General features: G+C 43.3%; 1 protein-coding gene across 3 annotated transcripts in view; it reads left to right on the top strand.

The window, feature by feature from the left end:
• SCP2 (sterol carrier protein 2) overlaps positions 1–23,730 on the top strand; it is a 128,696-nt gene that overhangs the window by 24,352 nt on the left and 80,614 nt on the right. For 2 of the 3 annotated variants that reach the window (XM_003815020.5, XM_008967895.6), the window contains exons 5-6: positions 3,034–3,098; positions 9,615–9,741. In XM_003815020.5, coding sequence (XP_003815068.4) covers positions 3,034–3,098; positions 9,615–9,741 — 192 coding nt within the window. Of the gene's footprint in view, positions 1–3,033; positions 3,099–9,614; positions 9,742–13,737; positions 13,906–23,730 lie in introns of those variants that run through there. The other variant, XM_063607511.1, reaches the window with a different exon arrangement.

Here is a 23,730-nt window from a genome sequence, read left to right as displayed (position 1 = left end):
TTAGAACTTTTTTTTTTTTGAGAGGGAGTCTTGCTCTGTTGCCCAGACTGGAGTGCCGTTGTGCCATCTCAGCTCACTGCAACCTCCACCTCCCGGGTTCAAGTGATTCTCATGGCTCAGCCTCCCAAGTAGCTGGGATTACAAGTACCTACCACCGTGCCTGGCTAATTTTTTTGTATTTTTAATAGAGACGGGGTTTCACTATGTTGGCCAGGCTGGTCTCAAACTCCTGACCTCAAGTGATCTGCTCACCTTGGCCTCACAAAGTGCTGGGATTACACCTTGGCCTCACAAAGTGAGGTGTGAGGCTCACCTTGGCTTCACAAAGTGCTGGTGTGAGCCACCACACCTGGTCATATTAGAACATTTTTATCACCACAGAAAGAAACCCTGTACCCATTAGCATTCATTCTCTATTTTCTCCTCCCCTCAGTCCCTAGAAACCACTAATTTACTTTCTTTTTGTGGATTTTCATATTCTGAATATTTATATAAATAGAATTGTACAATACATGGCCTTTTGTGGTTTATTTCACTTAACACAATGTTTTCACAATTTATTCATGTTGTAGCATATATCAGTACTTAATTCCTTTTCATGGCCAAATAATATTCCATTGTATGGATATATCACATTAAAAAAATAGATGGACTGTATTTTAAATGTACAAGAAAAATAAAAAATAAAATAAGTAGAAATGAGGTCTTGCTATGTTGCCCAGGCTGATCTTGAGCTAATGGCTTTAAGCGATCTTCCTGCCTTGGCCCCTCAAAGTGCTAGGATGGCTACACCACATTTCTTCTACCTGTTTATCAGTTGATGGACATTGTTGCTTGCATTTTTTTTGTTTCCATCAGTTGAGGGATTGTTTCTATTTTTTGGCTGTTATGAATAATGCTGCCATAATGGCATGGTGTCTGGCACCTGTAATCCTAGCTTCTTGGGAGGCTGAGGCGGGAGGATCACTTGAGCCTAGGAGACTGAGGCTGCAGTTTGCTATGACTGTGCCACTATACTCCAGCCTGGGCAACAGAGCAAGACACTGTCTTTTAAAACTCGGGGGAAGGGGGAGGGCGTAGATAATGCCATTGTAAACATTGTGTATATATATATATTTTTTGTGGCTGTGTATTTTCAGTTCTTTTGTATATGTATCATATCCTATGTTTCCATATATTCTAGGGTTTTTTATTAGGTCCTCTCTCTGTTCCACTGATTTGATTGTTCATCACTATTTCACTACCCAGCATTTTAATTATTGGAACTTTATATTGTTTGATAATGCTAGTGGTCCCTGTTTCTGTTCTTTTATTTTTTTTAAGAAAAAATGTGGCAATTCTGTCTTTTTTTTTTTTTTTTTTTTTTTTTTTAGTTCAGCTTCTGCAGGAATATTTGGCTCTTCAGTTGAACTTTAACATCATTTTTAGGGGCCCCCCTCTCTCCAAAAATAATTCTTTTGAGATTTTCACTGGTTTCATTTTTTAATTTTTAATTTCAAATTTTAAATGTTTTTCTAAATGTGATTCTAAATTAGCTTTTTATATTCATTACTGAAACACATTTCTACATTAACATGAAATTTTATTAACATATTAAGACTCAAGAGAAGAATTAAGCACCTTATTGATTTTTCCTCTTTTCTTTTTTTAGAAACAGGGCCTCACTCTCTCACCAAGGCAAGAGTGTGGTAGCATGATCTCAGCTCCTGCCACCTGTGCCTCTTGGCCTCAGGTGATCCTCCCACCTCAGCCTCCTAAGTATTAATAATTGGGATCATAGGCGTGCGCCACCACACCCAACTAATTTTTGTATATTTTGTAGAGATGGGGTCTTGCCATGTTGCCCAGACTGGTCTTGAACTCCTGGTCTCAAGCGATACATCTGCTTTGGCCTCCCAAAGTTTTGGGATTACAGGTGTGATTCACCGCACCTGGCCCGATTTTTCCTCTTATCTAGAAGAATATAAAGATTTTCTCTATAATTTTTCTGTTATTAAAAACTTTGGCTGGTTGGTGGCTTATGTTTGTAATCCCAGCACTTTGGGAAGCTGAGGTGGGTGGATCACTTGAGCCCAGGAATTTGAGACCAGCCTGGGCAACATGGTGAGACTCCATCTTTACAAAAAAAAAAAAAAGCAAGAAAACTGGTCATGGTGCCACAGGCCTGCAGTCCCAGCTACATGCAGACTGCTTGAGCCCAGGAGGTCTAGGCTTCAGTGAGCCATGATTGCACTACTGCACTCCAGCCTGGGTGACAGAGTGAGATACTGTCTCAAAAAAAAAAACAAAAAAAACAACCAAAACCCAGCAAAACCTTTGTGGTGCCGGGCATAGTGGCTCATGCCTGTAATCCTAGCACTTGGGAGGTCGGGGTGGACAGATCGCTTGAGCCCAGGAGTTCAAGACCAGCCTGAGCAGCATAGTAAAACTCTCTCTACAAAAAATACAAAAATTAGCTGAATGGGGTGGCACACGAATGTGCCACCCCATTCAGCTAATAGAGAGCTGAGGTGGGAGGATCGTTTGAGCCTGAGAGGTTGAAGCTGCAGTGAGCTGTGAGCCTGCCACTATACTCCAGTCTCGGTGACAGACTGAAACTTTGTGTCAAAAAAAAAAAAGCAAACAAACAACAACAACAACAACAACAAAAACCTTTGTGGGGTTATAGTATGTTTTTATATTTTATTTAAATTGGCTTATTTATTTAGAGACAGAATTTCTGGGCTCAAGTGACCTCCTGCCTCAGCCTACCAAGTCACTAGGACTACAGGTGTGTACCACCACACTCAGCTAATTTTTCAAACATTTTAATTTTTTTAATTTTTGTAGAGACAGAGTCTTACTATGTTGCCTGGCTGGTCTTGACCTCCTGACCTCAAGCAGTTCATCTGCTTTGATCTCCCAAACTGATGGGACTATAAGTTCGAGCCATTGTGTGCTCACTTGACGTACTTATTTGAATTGAAGTATTTAATGGTATTTTGTTGGTGTTTGGAAATTTGAATTTTCAAAATAATTACATTTTCCTTTAAGGTGTGGCAGAATGTGTCTTGGCTCTTGGGTTTGAGAAGATGAGTAAGGGAAGCCTTGGAATAAAAGTGAGTGTTATTTTGGCATAGTTACTAAATGAGCTAATATAACCCAAAAGTTGAAAGGTGATACTTACATGTATGCATAGATCTTGGTATTTTAGAATAGTGAAGAATCTTAGAGATAATTTTGTTCAAACTGTTTATTTTACCAATGATGAAACTGGTGTTCAAGGATATGAGATTATTGGAATTTGAAGTTGACTTATCTATTTAATTTGAAAGCCATTCATTTATTCATTTTTTTTGATAAACGAATTACATTCAATAAATGAAATTCATTCAACAAATTGAAGAGAGTTAATAAAATGTGGGACTTCTGATTCTGGTAATGGCAAGCCAAGTTTTTTGAGCCAGTTCTCTCACTGATAACAACTAAAATATTTGGATAGAATATGAAAAAAGAAATCCTAAAGGTATTGAAGAACTAGCAAGAGAGAGGAACTGCAGATGAGTGCCAGAGAATTAACATCAGCATTTGCAGCTACTTTTGCCTTGAAGATCTTTGCTGATCAGGCAGCTGTGAGCCACAATTTTAACAGCCCCCTGGAATGAAAGGGGAAATAGTCAAAGCTCAGGCCTTCCCAAGATCAGAAGTTTAATACCCACATTAAATTGATACTACGTAAGGTAAACTCTTTGGGTAGGATGAACCTGAAGTAAAACTGCCCACTTCCATGAGATGATAGGGAGAGTTACCATGGCATCCAGTAAAACAGGGGAGGAAAAAAAAAAGAGAAAGAATAAAAAACTCAGTAAAACCTTTCATTGAGTTAATAAATCACAGACTAGCCCTCATGTGGGATCACTGCCAACATTCTCATTATCTAAGTCGTCCAGGAAACCTCAAACCATGAATTGAATCTAAATTAGTTCCAGAATGGTAGTAACCTAGACAAATTTTCTTCTGGAGGAAAGCACCCTTCTTCCAGGCTTTGAGAACCCTTCAAATAAAATTTCAAGGACACGCAGTTAAAGATAACCAAGGATTAAAGAAACAAGACACCACAATTGAGAACCGAAAGGAAGAAGGAGCAGTAAAAAGTAATCTCTGAAGACCACCAAAACTAGATTTATTGGATGCAGATTTAACCATGTTTGTTATGTTTAGAGAAATAAAAGACAGCTTGGGAACCGCTTTAGGCTATAGGAGATTACAAAAAAGAACATTATTGGCATGAAAAAAAAAACCTAAACATAATTTATAGAAAAGAAAAATGAAATAAATAAAATTAAAAATTCACTCATTCCTGTAATCCCAGCACTTTGAGAGGCTGAGATGGGCGGATCACTTGAGGCCAGAAGTTCGAGACCAGCCTGGCCAACATGGCAAAACCCGTCTCTACTAAAAATACAAAAAATTAGCCGGATGTGGTGATACGCGCCTGTAATCCCAGCTACTCGGGAGGCTGAGGCAGGAGAATCGCCTGAGCCCAGGAGGTGGAGGTTGCGGTGAGCCAAGATGCACCATTGCACGCCAGCCTGGGCGACAGAGTGAGACTCTGTTTCAAAAAAAAAGAAAATGAGTTGAAGATAATTTTTTACTGTTATCTAAGATTATACTATTATCTAACTTATGTGATCAACCTGATCCCATTTTCTCTGTTGAAACATTAAAGGACCTCTACCCCAAATTAAGTTAAATACATGTGATAATATTTCTTAGAAACCACAAAAGTGGCACTTAATAGGCATTCAAATCAATGAGTTGTTTCCCTCTTTAAAGAATGCCTTTAAAAAGTGGTAGAAGTTAGGTTGGATCTTAAAGATAATTTAGAAGTGGGTAAGGGGAAATGAGCTCTTCCTAGATGTCAGGGAAAGCATCATGAGCCTAGTCATGGGTGTTTGAATGAATATGATATACCTAGGGAACAGTTTTAAAAACTGTCTGGATTAGAGTGGCAGCTGGAGAAGACTGAGAAATAAGGTTGTGTAAGTGAATATATAATGTTTATGATACATGAAAAATATGTATTTTTTTCAGCAGCGAATGGTACATACACTGGTAACTTTTATTTGAAAATTATTAAAAATTATAAAATAGTAAAATTCATCCATAATCCCATAGTACAATTAAAAAGAAATATATATAAATTAAAAGTCCCTCCTTCTGCCTTTTTTTTTTTTTTTTTTTTGAGACCAAGTCTCCCTCTGTCACCCAGGCTGGAGTGCAGTGGTGCAATCTTGGCTCACTGCAACCTCCGCCTCCTGGGTTCAAGCGATTCTCCTGCCTCAGCCTCCCGAGTAGCTGGGACTACAGGTGCCCGCCACCACGCCTGGCTAATTTTTGTATTTTTAGCAGAGATGGGGTTTCACCATATTGGCCAGGCTGGTCTTAAACTTCTGACCTCGTGATCTGCCCGCCTCGGCCTCCCAAAGGGCTGGGATTACAGGTGTGAGCCACTGCCCCTGGCCCCTGGCCCCTGGTCCCTGGCCCCTTCTGTCTATTTAATCTTGTCCCTCAGAGGTAACCAATGTTAATAATTAAGTATCTATATCTCCTGCCATTTTCCCAAATTAATACAGACACATGTAACTAAGCATTCATATGCATATACACACACACGTTAAAAAACCTTTGTAAATTTACTGCCTGGGGTACCCCCCTTGCCCATGCCTCCAGCTACAAAACAATTCAATTTTTTTTTTCCAAAATAAAACCTCAGCTAGCTCTGCCAAAAAAACAAAACAAAACAAAAAACCACACATAAAAAACCTTTGTAAATATATAGAGAAGATTAATGATATTTTACATGTTACTTTTTCAATTAACAGTTGAACATCTTTCCTGATTAGAACATATTGATATACAGTGAGCCATGATTGTGCCACTGCACCCCAACCTGGGCAACCGAGGAAAATTTAATTTTAACAAAGTCCAGGTTTTCAATTCTTTCTCTCATGAATTGTGCCTTTTATGGTGTATCTAAAAAGCCAATGCCAAACCCAAGGTCATCTAGGTTTTCTGTCACATGTGTTTTACATGTAGGTCTGCGATCTATTTTGAGTTAATTTTTGTGAAGGGTGTAAGGTCTGTGCCTGGATTCATTATTTTCATGTGGATGTCCAGTTGTCCCAGCACCATTTGTTGAAAAGATTATCTTTTTTCCATTATATTGCCTTTGCTTCTTTGTCATATATTTATGTAGGTCTATGTGTGAACTCTTTATTCTGTTCCATTTATCTATTTGTCTAATTTGTCTGAATTTTTTTTTGTCAATACCACACTGTCTTAATTACTGTAGCTTTAGGTAAGTCTTAAAATTGAGTAGTGTCAGTCCTTCTGTTGAATTTTTTCACAATTTTTTTTTTTTTTTTGAGATGGAGTCTCTGTTACCCAGGCTGGAGTGGAGTGCGGTGGCACAATCTTGGCTCACTGCAACCTCTGCCTCCCTGTTTCAAGCGATTCTCCTGCTTCAACCTCCGAAGTAACTGGGATTACAGGCTCCCACCGCCATGCCGGGCTAATTTTTGTATTTTTAGTAGAGACGGGGTTTTACCATGTTGACCAGGCTGGTCTTGAACTCCCGACCTCAGGCGATCCACCTGCCTCGGCCTCCTAAAGTGCTGGGATTACAAGTATGAGGCACCGCGCCTGGCCACATTTTTTCACAAGCTTTTTAGCTATCTATTGAGATGTTCTTATTTTGTTTGTTATTCTTTTTTAGTTTGTTAATATGATGAATTATATTGATTGATATTTGACTGTTAGTCTATCCCATATTCTGGGGTAATGTTTGGTATTTGGTCATGATATATTATCCTTTTTGTATATTGTTGGATTTGATTTGTTAATTTTTTTCTTTTACGTGACGGGTTCTCCCTATGTTGCCCAGGCTGGTTTCAAGCTCCTGGGCTCGAGCAATCCTCCCGCCTGGGCCTCCCAAAGTGTTGGGATTACAGGTGTGAGCCACTGCGCCGGGCCTGATTTGTTAAAATTTTGTTAAGGATTTTTGTGTTTATGTCCGCAAGGGTGTTGGTTTGTTTTTTTCTTTCCATTGTGCAGGTTGGTCTTGAACTTCAGGGCTCAAGTGATCTGCCCACCTTGGCTTCCCAAAGTTTTGGGATTACAGGTGTGAGCCACCACACCCAGTCTAGTTTTAATACGAGAATAATGCTGGCCTCATAGAATAGCTGAGAAGTGTTCTCCTCTCTTCTGTTTTTTGGAGTAGTTTATATGTAAATTGGTATTTTTTTCTCTTAAATTTTTGGTAGAATTCACCAGTTCACATCTGGTCTGGTGACTTCTTTTCTTTTCTTTTTAAAAAAAATTTTTTTTTTTTGAGATGGAATTTCACTCTTGTTGCCCAAGCTGGAGTACAATGGCGCAGTCTTGGCTCACCGCAACCTCCACCTCCCAGATTCAAGCGATTCTCCTGCCTCAGCCTCCCGAGTAGCTGGGATTACGGGCATGCGCCACCACGCCCTGCTAATTTTGTATTTTTAGTAGAGACAGGGTTTCTCCATGTTGGTCAGGCTGGTCTTGAACTCCCGACCTCAGGTGATCCACCCGCCTCGACCTCCCAAAGTAAGATTACAGGCATGAGCCACCGCGCCCAGCCCTAAAATATTTTTAATTAAAAAAAAATTTTTTTTTGCATTCTCATCTTTGGGTCATGGCCTGGTGATTTCTTTATGGGAAAGTTTTCAATCTTCTAAGTTTATATATAAATATATTACTATTGAGGTTGTCTGTTTTTTTTGTAAAGTGAGCTTGATAGTTTATGTCCTTCACGGAATTTGTCCAGTTCATCTAAATTATTAACCTTATTGGTAAAAAGTCATTCATGTTATTCCCGTCTTTTTAATGTAGGATCTTTGGACGTGTCTTTTCCCTTCCCTTCTTCTGGTGTTGGTAATTTTTATCTTCTCTCTTTTTCCATGGTCATCTTTTGTCAGGGTGATCATGGAAAAAGAAAGTTTACAATAAAACGACCAGCTTTTGTTTTTACTGATTTTCAATTTTTTTTTTTTTTGAGACAGAGTCTCACTCTGTCGCCCAGGCTGGAGTGCAATGGCGTGATCTCAGCTCACTGCAACCTCTGCCTCCCGGGTTCAAGCAATTCTCCTGCTTCAGCCTCCTGAGTAGCTGGGATTACAGGCGCCTGCCACCACGCCCAGCTAATTTTTTTATTTTTAGTAGCGACGGGGTTTCACCACGTTGGCCAGGCTGGCCTCAAACTCCTGACCTCGTGATCCGCCCGCCTGGCCTCCCAAATTGCTGGGATTACAGGTATGAGCCATGGCGCCTGGCCTATATTCTTTTTTCTAGTTTATTCTGCTCACTTCTACTCATTCTTTTTCATTCTGCTCATTTTCTATTTCAATCTGCTCTCATTCTTGATGTTTCCTTTCTTCTCCTTACTTTGGGTTTAATTTATTCTTTATTTTAAATTAGCCACGCCCAGCTAATTTTTTGCAGAGACGGAATCTTGCTATGTTGCCCATGCTGGTCTCGAACTCCTGGGCTCAGGTGGGCCTTCCACCTGGGCCTGCCAAAGTGTTGGGATTACAGGCATGACCCACCATGCCTGGCTACTATATATGTGTGTGTGTGTATGTGTGTGTATATATATGTATGTATGTATATGTATATATATGTATGTATGTATATGTATATATGTATGTATATATGTATATATGTATGTATATATGTATATATGTATGTATATATGTGTATATATGTATGTATATATGTGTATATATGTATGTGTATATATATGTATATATGTGTGTTGTGTGTATATATTATGTGCGTGTGTGTGTGTGTATATATTTATTTATTTATTCATTCCCAAGACAGAGTCTCACTCTGTCGCCCAGGCTGGAGTGCAGTAGTGGTGTGATCTCGGCTCACTGCAATCTTCACCTCCTGGGTTCAAGCAGTTCTCCCACCTCAGCCTCCTGAATAGCTGGGACTGTAGGTGCATACCACCACACCTGGCTAATTTATGTATTTTTAGTAGAGATAGGGATCACCATGTTGGCCAGGCTGGTCTTGAACTCCTGAGCTCAAGTGATCCACCCGTCTCAGCCTCCCAAAGTGCTGGGATTACAGGCGTGAGCCACCACGCCCAGCCTATTTCCTTCGGTTCTTTTTTTTTTTTTTTTTAATTATACTTTAAGTTCTAGGGTACATGTGCACAACGTGCAGGTTTGTTACATACGTATGCATGTGCCATGTTGGTGTGCTGCATCCATTAACTTGTCATTTACATTAGGTATATCTCCTAATGCTATCCCTCCCCCCAACCCCCACCCCACGACAGGATGGAATAGTTACTGGCACATACTGGATGCCCAATAAATATTTCTTGAAAGAGTTAATACCTCTTTGGTCACTTGATTATTTTTTCTTCTTCCCATGTTTCCCTGTGGAGCATGTCTTAACTGATTTGATTCACATTGACAATTTCTGGTGTACTATGTGCTTAGAATAAATAAATGTCTTAATAGCACTGTAGTAGTTTTGAAAGAGACACTTATCATGTCAGCTGCTTATGAAATTTTGTTCCCCCCTCTTAGTTTTCAGATAGAACCATTCCCACTGATAAGCATGTTGACCTCCTGATCAATAAGTATGGATTGTCTGCTCACCCAGTTGCTCCTCAGATGTTTGGGTATGCTGGAAAAGAACATATGGAAAAATATGGTATGTTACAGTTAAAAAACTTTGAGGCTTCTTACTAGTTATATACATGAGATGAGAAATGACAGTGATTTATTAAGGAACTGTGGAGGATGCCAGGATATATAAGATGTAAAATGTTTTTTGAATTAAATCGAAGTAATAGTTCTTGTAGAACTTAGTCATAGAGAAAGTATTTATATATAGACTATGGTATGGGAAGTACCTAGAGTACTCTATAGCAGGAAGTTGAAATAGGAAAAATAACACAAATCTTGTCTCCTTTAATCATGGACTATAAATTATTTTTTTCCAAGCTGAGGGTTTCACTCTGTTATGCAGCTTGGGTGCAGTGGTGCGATCTCGGCTCACTGCAACTTCCACCTTCCAGGCTCAAGCGATCCTTCCACCCCAGCCTCTCGAGTAGCTGGGACTACAGATGTGCACCACCATGTTCGGCTAATTTTTTGTATTTTTGGTAGAGGTGGCTTTTTGCCATGTTGCCCAGGCTGGTCTCAAACTCCGAGCTCAAGTGATCCACCTGTCTCAGCCTCCCAAAGTGTTGGGATTACAGGCGTGAGCCACCATGACTGGCCATGGACTATAAATTGAGGATCTTAAAATGTCAACCAAGAAGAGGTGAAAGATCAAGCTATTCATACTCTACATTCAATATATCAGCAAGCCTTTTCTCTGTATTCTCAGTCTATCCATTTCTCACCATTTCTGCTACTTTTGCTGTAGTGGCATAATTTCGCACCTGAAATTTAGGAGTGTTCTAACTGGTTTCTCTACTTCTGCTTGTGCACCTCCAGAGTCAATTCTCTACTTTATAGCCAGAGCCATGCTTTTAAAATATATCAGATCATTTCACTCCTGTGCTTAAAATTCTCCATTGTTTCTCATGACATTCAGATTGAAACCCAAATGTCTTCTTATGGCCTATGAACTTCTACATGATCATTCCCTCCACCCTCATTAGCTCTCTGACCGTATCTCCGACCATTTTTTCTTTCACTAGTCTGCTCCAACCACACTATCCTTTCTTTCTGTTCCTCAAACACACCAAGCTTTTCTTCAGGTAGGGCCTTAGCTTCTACCCTAAGATTGTCAGAGCCAGCTCCCTTGCTTCCATCAGGTCTTTGCTTAAAAGCCACCTTCTGCTTTCTTTCATCACTCTCCTTCCCAGAACTTCCTATTCACTATCTCCTGCTTTATCATTTTATATGGCACCTATAATAATCTGACATATATCTGACACATACATATATGTCAGATTATTACAGGTGCCATATAACATGATATATATATATATTCTTGTTTATTGACTCTTCCAACCAGAATATAAGTTCAACAAAAGCGTGGATTTTTATTTGTCTTATTTCCTGCACATTGATTGTTAACCTAGAATAGTACCTGGCTAAACCAAGGATAAAAGAAAAAAAAAAAAAAAGAATAGTGCCTGGCACAAATCAGTGTTGTGTAATTAATTCATCTTTAAAATTTAGAAAGACCCTCCATGACTATTCAAATCAAAGTAGTCCCCTCCTGTTATTCTCTTTCTTAGATAGCTTCATATTGCTTCCTTCATAGCACTTAGCACTATTTATGTTCATATATTTATCATATGTGATTTTACTTGTTTAATTTTCGTCTTCCTTATTAGTCTATAAACTCCACGAAAGCAGGGTCCATGTCTGCTTTGTTTACCTTGATATACACAGCCAAGCACAGAGCTTGGCATGTTATTTAACCAGAAAGAAGTTTTTTTTTTTTCTTCTTTCTCTTCTATAGTCTGCAGCATATTTAAATACTCAACAAACATTTATTGAATGAAGGAGTGAATTTCCATACGTATGTTATCTTATTCAGCTATCACAAGAATCCATTATCGGAGGTGTTATTATCTCATTTTATACCAGAAGAATCTGATATTCAGACAAGTTTTTGACCAGGATCATAAGGTCAATAAGTAGCAGAGCCTATGTTCCATTCTATTTTCTGTCTCACTCAAAAGCCCTTGCGCAGCCCTTTCTCCCAGTAATAGTAGCTGCTCTTTGTTGCGTGCCTCACACATCTTAGATATTTTACACACCAAATATAACAACTATTTTAAGAGGTAAGTGTATGCCTATTTTTCATATGAGGAACCTGAAGCTTGGAGAATTTGAGTAACTTCTTCTAATAGGTGATAGGAGAGGATTTCACACCCAAATCTGCCATACTATAAAACCTCCATTCTTTTCATTGTTTCTCATATAGCTATATTTAATTTTAAATAATAAAAAGGTTTTACTGTATATTAACTTTTAGTTTTCTTGTCATTCCTGTACATAGTTGAGGGACATTAAGTACTTTTTGTTAGCATTTATTATACGTACAGAAACATGTTTTGCTTGAAATTTTCATTTGTGCTTGGCTTTCCTTTTTTCTTTTTTGACCTATTTTGTGAAGGGGAAGGAAAACTGAATATTGTAATAGCATTTTTGTTTAAAAATCATAAATATTTTAAATTACTTAATTAGATAATGAATGTGGCCAGATTATAATTTGAAATTAAATTTGTTTATGGTTGTCATTTGAAAGGTTTGTCAATTTTTTTTCTTTTCTCTCTCTTTTTTTTTTTTTTTTTGAGACAGAGTCTCGCTCTGGAGTGCAGTGGCATGATCTTGGCTCACTGCAAGCTCCGCCTCCTGGGTTCACGCCATTCTTCTGCCTCAGCCTCCCGAGTAGCTGGGACTATAGGCACCCGACCACCACACATGGCATTTTTTGTATTTTTAGTAGAGACGGGGTTTCACCATGTTAGCCGGGATGGTCTCAATCTCCTGACCTCGTGATCCGCCCAACTCAGCCTCCCAAAGTGCTGGGATTACAGGTGTGAGCCACCGCGCCTGGCCCAGGTTTGTCGATTTTAAAAGATGATATGCTTCATTTTTAGAGGTATATTGTAATATACTTTAAAAATATTTTGTTTAGAAGTAATTTCAGACTGAACAAGAATGTTGCCAAAATAGTACAAGAATTCCTAATACTTTTCCTCTAGATTTTCTAAAAATTAACATTTTGCCATGCTTGTTGTTTTAATGAATTCTTTTTATCTACATTGCTATGTAATTTTTAAAAAATGTAAGGCTGGGTGCTGTGGCTCACGCCTGTAATCCCAGCACTTTGGGAGGCCAAGGCGGACGGATCATGAGGTCAGGAGTTCAAGACCAGCCTGGCCAACATGGTGAAACCCCGTCTCTACTAAAAATACAAAAAATTAGCCGAGCCTGGTAGTGCACACCTGTAGTCCCAGCTTCTCGGGAGGCTGAGGCAGGAGAATTGCTTGAACCCGAGAGGTAGAGGTTGTGAGCCGAGATCGCGCCACTGCACTCTAGCCTGGGCAACAGAGCGAGACTCCATCTCAAAAAAAAAAAAAAAAAAACAACCAAACAAACAACAACAACAAAATTAATTAAATAAAGTTTGAGAGTAAGTTGCAGTTCTTTCATAGTCACTACAGTGATAAAAATTGGGAAGTTAATATTGATATGATGCTATTATATAATCTACAGACCTCATTCTAAATTTCACCAGTTATCTCACTAACATCTTTTTCTGGCCCAAGAGCCCTCATAGTTTTTCTTTTTCAGTGTTTTCTTGCCTCCATTTATGCATAGGTTATGTGCATGGGTTTTTTTTTTTCTCCATTTGAACTTTACTCTCAATTTGTTGAGCTCCATAAAAAATCTTATTGGTATTTTTACTAGGATTGTATTAATCTTGTTAAATTAATTTAGGGAAAACTGATGTATTTATGAGGCTGAGTTGTCCTGTCAAAGAACAGGGATTATCTTTTTATTTATTCAGTTCTGTCTTTGTGTCTTTCAGGAGTGTTTTAAAGTTTTCTTCATATCTAAGTGTTTTATTTCTTGTTAAACTTATTCCTAAATACCTTCTTTAATTCCTTTAATCATCCTTGCTGCTGCTATTGCACATGGACTTTTCACTGGTGTTATATCCTCTAAACTGGTCGTTACTTGTGTATACAAAGGCTACTGATTTTTTTTTTTCCCCCAACATGGAGTCTTGCTCCGTTGCCCAGGCTGGAGTGTAATGGCATGATCTTGGCTTACTGCAATCTCCATCTCCTGGATTCAAGCGATTCTCCTGCCTCAGCCTCCCAAGTAGCTGGGATTACAGGTGCGCATCACCAAGCTTGGCTAATTTTTGTAGTTTTTTTTTTTTTTTTTTTAATTAGAGACCTGATTTTACCATGTTGGCCAGGCTGGTCTTGAACTCCTGACTTCAAGTGATCCACCTGCCTCAGCATCCCGAAGTGCTGGGATTACAGGTATGAGCCACATACCTGGCCAGCTATTGAGTTTTATATATTAATCTTATGACTTGCTATCTCACTGAAGTTTTTAATTTTTGAGTTAGTTTTATTATTGATTTTACTTATAGGGGTTTCCACATATGCAGCTATATTATATCATCTACAAAAAGAGATGGTTTTACTACTTCTTTTCTCATTGTAATATTTGAACTGACTTATCTAATTGTATTTGCAAATACCATCAGTACAATTTTTTTTTTTTTTTTTTTTTTTTTATTGATCATTCTTGGGTGTTTCTCGCAGAGGGGGATCTGGCAGGGTCACAGGACAATAGTGGAGGGAAGGTCAGCAGATAAACAAGTGAACAAAGGTCTCTGGTTTTCCTAGGCAGAGGACCCTGCGGCCCTCCCCAGTGTTTGTGTTCCTGGGTACTTGAGATTAGGGAGTGGTGATGACTCTTAACGAGCATGCTGCCTTCAAGCATCTGTTTAACAAAGCACATCTTGCACCACCCTTAATCCATTCAACCCTGAGTGGACACAGCACATGTTTCAGAGAGCACAGGGTTGGGGGCAAGGTCACAGATCAACATGATCCCAAGGCAGAAGAATTTTTCTTAGCACAGAACAAAATGAAAAGTCTCCCATGTCTACCTCTTTCTACACAGACATGGCAACCATCAGATTTCTCAATCTTTTCGCCACCTTTCCCCCTTCTTTCTATTCCACAAAACCGCCATTGTCATCATGGCCCATTCTCAATGAGCTGTTGGGTACACCTCCCAGATGGGGTGGTGGCCGGGCAGAGGGGCTCCTCACTTCCCAGTAGGGGCGGCCGGGCAGAGGCGCCCCTCACCTCCTGGACGAGGCGGCTGGCCGGGTGGGGGGCTGACCCCCCCACCTCCCTCCCGGACGGGGCGGCTGGCCGGGCGGGGGGCTGAGCCCCCCACCTCCCTCCCGGACGGGGTGACTGGCCAGGCAGAGGGGCTCCTCACTTCCCAGTAGGGGCGGCCGGGCAGAGGCGCCCCTCACCTCCCGGACGGGGTGGCTGGCCGGGTGGGGGGCTGACCCCCCCACCTCCCTCCCGGACGGGGCGGCTGGCCGGGCGGGGGGCTGAGCCCCCCACCTCCCTCCCAGACGGGGCGGCTGGCCGGGCGGGGGGCTGAGCCCCCCACCTCCCTCCCGGAGGGGGCGGCTGGCCGGGCGGGGGGCTGACCCCCCCACCTCCCTCCCGGACGGGGCGGCTGGCCGGGCAGAGGGGCTCCTCACTTCCCAGTAGGGGCGGCCGGGCAGAGGCGCCCCTCACCTCCCGGACGAGGCGGCTGGCCGGGTGGGGGGCTGACCCCCCCACCTCCCTCCCGGACGGGGCGGCTGGCCGGGCGGGGGGCTGACCCCCCCACCTCCCTCCCGGATGGGGCGGCTGGCCGGGCGGGGGGCTGACCCCCCCCACCTCCCTCCCGGACGGGGTGGCTGGCCGGGCAGAGGGGCTCCTCACTTCCCAGTAGGGGCAGCCAGGCAGAGGCGCCCCTCACCACCCGGACGGGGCGGCTGGCCGGGTGGGGGGCTGACCCCCCCACCTCCCTCCCAGACGGGGCAGCTGGCCGGGCGGGGGGCTGACCTCCCCACCTCCCTCCCGGACGGGGCGGCTGGCCGGGCGGGGGGCTGAGCCCCCCACCTCCCTCCCGGACGGGGCGGCTGGCCGGGCGGGGGGCTGACCCCCCCACCTCCCTCCTGGATGGGGCGGCTGGCCGGGTGGGGGGCTGACCCCCCCACCTCCCTCCCGGACGGGGCGGCTGGCCGGGCAGAGGGGCTCCTCACTTCCCAGTAGGGGCGGCCGGGCAGAGGCGCCCCTCACCTCCCGGACAGGGTGGCTGGCCAGGTGGGGGGCTGACCCCCCAACCTCCCTCCCGGACGGGGCGGCTGGCCGGGCAGGGGGCTGACCCCCCCACCTCCCTCCCGGACGGGGCGGCTGGCCGGGCAGGGGGCTGACCCCCCCACCTCCCTCCCAGACGGGGCGGCTGGCCGGGCAGAGGGGCTCCTCACTTCCCAGTAGGGGCGGCCGGGCAGAGGCGCCCCTCACCTCCCGGACGGGGTGGCTGGCCGGGCGGAGGGCTGAGCCCCCCACCTCCCTCCCAGATGGGGCGGCTGGCCGGGCGGGGGGGCTGACCCCCCCCCACCTCCCTCCCGGCCGGTGCGGCTGGCCGGGCGGGGGGCTGAGCCCCCCACCTCCCTCCCGGACGGGGCGGCTGGCCGGGCGGGGGGCTGACCCCCCCACCTCCCTCCTGGACGGGGCGGCTGGCCGGGCAGAGGGGCTCCTCACTTCCCAGTAGGGGCGGCCGGGCAGAGGCGCCCCTCACCTCCCGGATGGGGCGGCTGGCTGGGTTTGGGGCTGAGCCCCCCACCTCCCTCCCGGACAGGGCAGCTGGCCGGGCAGGGGGCTGACCCCCCACCTCCCTCCCGGACGGGGCGCTGGCCTGGCGGGGGGCTGACCCCCACCTCCCTCCCGGACGTGGTGGCTGCCGGGCGGAGACGCTCCTCACTTCCCAGACGGGGTGGCAGCCGGGCGGTGGGGCTCCTCACTTCTCAGACGGGGCGGTTGCCAGGCGGAAGGTCTCCTCACTTCTCAGACGGGGCGGCCGGGCAGAGACGCTCCTCACCTCCCAGACGGGGTCGCGGCCTGGCCGAGGCGCTCCTCACATCCCAGACGGGGCGGCGGGGCAGAGGCGCTCCCCACATCTCAGACGATGGGCGGCCGGGCAGAGACGCTCCTCACTTCCTAGATGGGATGGCGGCCGGGAAGAGGCGCTCCTCACTTCCCAGGTGGGATGGCGGCTGGGCAGAGACGCTCCTCACTTTCCAGACTGGGCAGCCAGGCAGAGGGGCTCCTCACATCCCAGACGATGGGCGGCCGGGCAGAGACGCTCCTCACTTCCCAGACGGGGTGGCGGCCGGGCAGAGGCTGCAATCTCCGCACTTTGGGGGGCCAAGGCAGGCGGCAGTCAAAAGCACAGCCTAAGGCCTTCACACACCATAAAATCAGTGAAACTAATTGCGGTTCTTCAGCATCTGCGGAGCACCTGGGCTGCAGTTTATTTGGCGTCAAAGCTGTAAGCAGATTCCTGGTCTCCCAGGTCGGAATTCAGTGTAGCTTCCCCATCCACCAAACTGCCACCCCACGGAAGATGCTGTATAAAACTCTTCACTCTTCACTGACGCTGCAGGAGCCCCCCGCCCAGTCCCTCGGCCTCCGCCGGGGGCGGGCGGGCCAGTACAATGTTAAGTAGCAGTGGAAGACAGTAAGCATCCTTGTCCTGTTCCTGATCTTGGTGTTTTAAGTAAGGTACTGAGTTAAGCACGTAGATATATCTATTATATGTTGAAAAAGTATCCGTCAGTGTCTATTTTCTTGAGTTTTTTTTTTTTTTTTTTTTTTCCAGGAATGGGTATTGAATTTTGTAGCTTTTCCAGTATCTGTGGAGATAATTGCATTATGTTCCCCACTTAGATCTATGGCTGGACTATTTTAGTAATGGATTCCTAACAGTAAACCAAGTTTGCATATCTGGAATAAATGCCGGTTGATCATGGTGTATTGCTGTTTTTAACATGGAATTAGGTTCTGTTGCTATTATTTTATTTAGTAATTTCAAATCATTATTTGTAAGTGATATATATATATATTTTATTGTTATCAAGTTTGGGTGTTAATTTTATACTAAAGAAATAGGGGCTGGGTGTGGTGGCTTACGCCTGTAATCCCAGCACTTTGGGAGGCAGAGGCAGGCAGATCACGAGGTCAGGAGTTCGAGACCAACCTGGCCAACATGGCGAAACCCCATTTCTACTAAAGATACAAAAAAAAAAAAAAAATTAGCCGGCATGGTGGCATGCACCTGTAATCCCAGCTATTTGGGAGGCTAAGGCAGGAGAATCACTTCAACCCGGGAGGTGGAGGTTGCAGTGAACCGAGATCATGCCATTGTACTCCAGCCTGGGTGACAGGACAAGACCCCGTCTTAAAAAGAAATAGGAGCCACGAGCGATGGCTCATGCCTGTAATCCCAGCACTTTGGGAGGCTAAGGTGGACGGATTACCAGAGGTCAGGAGTTCGAGATCAGCCTGGTCAGCATGGTGAAACCCTGTCTCTACTAAGAATACAAAAAAATTAGTCAGGCATGGTGGCAGGCGCCTGTAATCCCAGCTACTCAGGAGGCTGAGGCAGGAAAATCGGTTGAACCTGGGAGGTGGAGGTTGCAGTGAGCCGAGATTGTGCCACTGCACTCCACCCTGGGCAACAGACTGGGACTCCTCAATTAAAAAAAAAGAAATAGGAAGCTATTTTAATGCTCTGAAACAATTTATGGAACTTTGAAACCAACTGCTTTGTAGGTTTGGTAGAATTCCTTGTGAGATAATCTGGGCCTGGTTCTTTCTTTTTGGCTTGGTAATCTGTTTTTTTTTTTTTAATGTTTAAACATTCTATATCCAATGGGGCCAATTTTGGTAGTCTGTAGTTCTCCAGGAAATTATCCACGTCATTTAGATTTTCAAATCAATTTGTATAGAAGTCTGAAAAGTAGTATTTTAACAATGTAAATTTTTATTTCTATTTCAATGATATTCTCCTCTTGTCATTTGTTTATTTTGAGATGGAGTCTTGCTCTGTTGCCCAGGCTGGAGTGCAGTGGCACTATCTTGGCTCACTGCAACCTCCACTGTTGCTGTCAGTTGCTGTGGGATTGAACAAAGGGGGACAAATGCAGAAATGAAAAGAAAGACAGAAAGATCTGTTTTGAAAGAAGGGGTCAGGGGGCTCCTTGCTTCTAGTGAACAAGCACCCTGAGCTTTTACAGCCCTTCATATTTATTAGGTAGAAAGAGCAGGGAGGCAGAGGTAACTGTTGGTCCGCTGCTTGATTTATCACGGGTACACACAATTGCTTTCTTTGTACAACAGGTTTCCGATGTTCCTATAGATAATCACAAGGAACACTGTGCTTGGGGTGTGACTGCCCTCAGCACCCCTTCTGGCAGCAGATGCAGTTGTCAGTTTTCCAACATCCTGCTTTCATCCGGTTTCCTGTTTGCTCATATAGCCTCCAGTGGTATACTGAGTCAGTCACGACCCTCACTCTTTTGGCCTGTAACACTCTGCCTCCCGGGTTCAAGCAATTCTCCTGCCCCAGCCTCCTGAGTAACTGAGGCTACAGGTGCGTGCCACCATGCCTGGCTAATTTTTTGTGTTTTTAGTAGAGATGGCGTTTCTCCATGTTGATCAGGCTGGTCTCTTAACTCCTGACCTCAGGTGATCGGCCCGCCTCGGCCTCCCAAAGTGCCAGATTACAGGTGTTAGCCACCATGCCGGCCTCTCTTGTCATTTATTCTTTGTGTGCATTTATGGTTTCTCCCTTTTCCCTTGATGAAATTAGCTGGTAGTTTGTCTCTTTTGTTAAATTTTTCAAAATAACAGGATTTTGATTAATTATGTCTATTCTTTCTATTCTTTACCCTCATTCATTTCTTCATCTTCCTGGTACTTTCTTTTGGTTTACTTTATTCTTATTTTTAGTTTTTTGACTTGGAGAATTTAATATTTTATTTCTTGTTAATATAACAGCTTTATTGAGGTATAATTCATATATCATATAATTTACTCTTTTAAAGTGTACAATTCAGTGATTTTTAATATATTCACAGAGTTGCATGACCATCACCATGATTAATTTCAGAACATTTCATTAACCAAAAATGAAACCCTGTACCCATTAGCAGTCCATTACCTCCTCTTCTAGTTCCTGGCAGCCACTCATCTACTTTGTTTTTCTTTGGATTTGCCTATTCTGGACATTTTATATAAATGTACAGTTGGCCCTTGAACAACAGGGGGTTTAGTGGTACTGACCTGCACAGTCAGAAATTCATGTATAACTTTTGATTCTCCCCGAATTTAACTAATAGCCTGCTCTTGACCAGAAGCCTTAGTGGTAACATAAACAATTGATTTACACATATTTTTTATGTTACATATATTATACACTATGCTCATAATAAAGTAAGCTAGACAAAAGAAAATGTTATTAAAATCATAAGGAAGAGAAAATATAGTTACTATTCATTAAGTGGAAGATGATCATCTTAAAGATCTTCATCCTTGTTGCTCTTCTTCTTCATCATTTTCTTGTTGTGTAGGCTGAGGAGGAAGGGGAAGGTTGGTCTTGCTGTCCCAGGTGGCAGAGACAGAAGAGGTGGAAGAGGAGGCAGAAGAGGCAGGCATACTTGATGTAACTGTCATTGAAAAAAGTCCCCTTATAGTGGACCCATGCAGCTTAAACCTGTGTTGTTCAAGAGTCAAATATAATCAATATGTGGCCTTTCTGGATATGGTGGTACACACCTGTAATCCCAGCACTTTGGGAGGCTGAGGCAGGTAGATCGCTTGAGCCCAGGAGTTCAAGACCAGCCTGGGCAACATGATGAAACCTCATCTCTCCAAAAAACACAAAAGTTAGCTGGTGTGGTGGCACATGCCTATAGTCTCAGCTACTTGGGAAGCTGAAGTGGGAGGACTGCTTGAGCCTGGAAGGAGGAGGCTGCAGTAAGCCAAGGTCGCACCTCTGCATTCCAGCCTGGTTGACAGAGTGTGACCCTGTTTTTGTTTGTTTGTTTGTTTGTTTTTTCTAAAAAGGCCAGGCACAGTGACTCACACCTGTAATCCCAGCACTTTGGGAGGCTGAGGTTGGGGGATCCCCTGAGGTCTGGAGTTCAAGACCAGCCTGGCCAACATGGTGAAACCCCATCTCTACTAAAATACAAAAATTAGCCGGGCGTGGTCGCGTGTGCCTGTAATCCCAGCAACTGGGGAGGCTGAGGCAGGAGAACTGCTTGAGCCTGGGAGGTGGAGGTTGCAGTGAGCTGAGATTGCACCTCTGCACTCCAGCCCAGGCGGCAGAGCTAGACTCCATCTCAAACAAACAAACAAACAAACAAACAAAAAAAGTGGCCTTTTGTGACTGGCTTCTTTAAGTTAGTATATTTTCACTGTTCATTCATGTCATAGCATGTATTAGGACCTCATTCCTTTTTACTGCTTAATAATATTCCTTATGTCATTCATTTATTCTTATTAATAAATGGTTAGTGGTATATATTTTCCTGATTACTGTGTTAAATGTATCACATTGATTCTGATATGTAGTATTTTCATTATCATTATTTTCTGACAACTTCTATAATTTCCATTTCTATTTTCATTTTTTACCCAAGAATTATTTCATGGAAATATTTTTTAAATTTCCAGGTGGACTTTTAATTTTATTAGTAATTTCTAGTTTTATTGCCTGGTGATTTGAGTGTGTTGTTTGTAGATTGAAGGGATTTTTAGTTCTATGGTTCCCTCTTCTGTAAGTGTAGTAGAATGGGGTCTTGCAATACTACCCAGGCTGACTCTTTTTAGGTGCAATCATGGTGCACCACAGCCACAAACCCCTGGGCTCAGGCAATACTCCTGTCTCAGCGTCCTGAGTTGCTGGGACTACAGGTGTACCTTGTCTTCTTTTGCTGCTTTTCTCCTTCACCACTCAATTGCACCATACAAATGTCCTCTTACATACAAATGTCCTCTTATGCTGCTTTTCTCCTTCACTACTCAATTGCACCAAAAGGGACCTTGCCCTTTCATTTTGCTTTTTTTTTTCCTCTCAGAACTTACACCTTTAAGATTCCCACCTCAGATCTCCTGTGTTTTTCAGCCTATTCCATATAGTCATGGTTTGATCTATAGGAATATTTTATTGGTATTTTCACACTTGGGGAGAAGGTCTTTCTTTTCTTGGTAGTTTAGAGCAGTTGTTGGCCTGCCATTATCTCCCCTCTTCTCTGCACAGTTTCCTCAGCCTCCCCTTGTACCCTTAAAGGTTTGTGTAGAAACGTGAGCAGTTGTTGGCTGGGATTTGGTCTTATATATTTTTTCTTTTCTTTTTCTTTTTCTTTTTTAACTTATAGATAATTTGAAATTTGGCATTTTCTATTTTCTAGTTATGCTGAGAGTATGATTTGTGCTATTTTATTTTTTCTGGTTATTCTGTATTGGTTTTAGAGGCTATAGAGAGACACAGATTTTTTTTTTTTTGAGACAGAGTCTCAGTCTGTTGCCCAGGCTGGAGTGCAGTGGCGCGATCTCAGCTCACTGCAAGCTCTGCCTCCCGGATTCACGCCATTCTCCCGCCTCAGCCTCCCGAGTAGCTGGGACTACAGATGCCCGCCACCACGCCTGGCTAATTTTTCTGTATTTTTAGTAGAGACGGGGTTTCACCGTGTTAGCCAGGATGGTCTCGATATCCCGACCTCGTGATCCACCCGCCTCGGCCTCCCAAAGTGCTGGGATTACGGGCGTGAGCCACTGCTCCCGGCCGAGAGACACAGATTTACGTGGCCTCCATTTTTCCTCAATTACCTGGAAATCCTGTTACTGGTGTGTTTTTAAGTGTATATATTTTCTCAAGTTTTACATTGCTCAGAATAATTGGACAGTTTTCTAGTCTAAAATTTGAAATATAAATGTACACTATTTTAGTGGAAATGTCATTGTAGGGAACAAGGGCCTTGACCCTCTGAAGGGTCACTGAAAATCACTTACATGAGGCAGATTAACAGGAGAAAAGGCATACAAATTTATTTAACGTGTGTACACGGGAACATTCACAATGAAGACTCAAAGAAATGGGAAATTGTCCATTTTTATGCTTAGGTTCAACAAAGTATGGAACAGCCCTATAGAAATATGATTGGACAAAAAGCATATGATCTAATGCTAATAGACTGAGTGGAGAAACCCAGCCAGGCCTGTCCATCTAGGTTCTTCTTGGCCTCTTTGAGCATGCATTCCTTCCTTCTGGGCATGGGGCAGGTCCGTTTCTGGAATGGGGGTCTTATGACCCCCAGTCAAACAAGATAGGTCAGATAATTTCTTTATGACCAGTTTTTTACACAGAAAAGTGAAGGAAGTTAAAGTAATATTTCTAGGTTTTATGACTGGCTTTGGGGAAAAGGAGTTCTGGTTTCTATGACCTGCCTTGGGGAAGAGGGATTCTAGTTTCTATGGTTAGCCTCAGGAGAGAATGGGCCTGAGAGACAGGAGGGTAGGAGAAGGTCAGTGAAAAACTTTTGCTTCTGAGGCTATCATTTGGGGGTATTGTTTCTTTATTCTTCATTCGACAGATTTCTAAATGAATTGTAGAATTTTATATAATTTAAATTGTTATTTAAAATTGCTGTTTGTGAGTGTTCTGAATGTGCACTAGAAATGAATATGTAAGAAAGCTTATAGTAGTTTAAATCATTTGTAGAACCAGCCGAGTTTGTGGTTTCATAATTAAATTATAGGATATTAAAATAGTTTGACATAAAGGCATAGCCTTTGAATAGCCAAAAATCTTAATTGGCAATTCAGAATCAGTAGTCAATAAGCCCTTCATCAGTGGCCAGGCTTAATAAATATGTAAGTGACTGGCAGAATATTTTTCAAGGGGATGCTGTCTTTTATTGATTAATCAGATCCTATGTTACGAAAAAAGGAAGAAAAAATACGAACATTATTGAACATCTCTTATGTCAGACACCATGCCAAGTACTTTACTGTTTTAGCCACCCTTCTTCCTACCAATCTATGCATGGATTGCTTGCAAATCTAAT

This window comes from Pan paniscus, chromosome 1 (assembly GCF_029289425.2).
Source record: "Pan paniscus chromosome 1, NHGRI_mPanPan1-v2.0_pri, whole genome shotgun sequence".
In the NCBI taxonomy this organism is placed as follows: Eukaryota; Metazoa; Chordata; class Mammalia; order Primates; family Hominidae; genus Pan; species Pan paniscus.
This window is presented reverse-complemented; position numbering and strand designations above follow the sequence as displayed.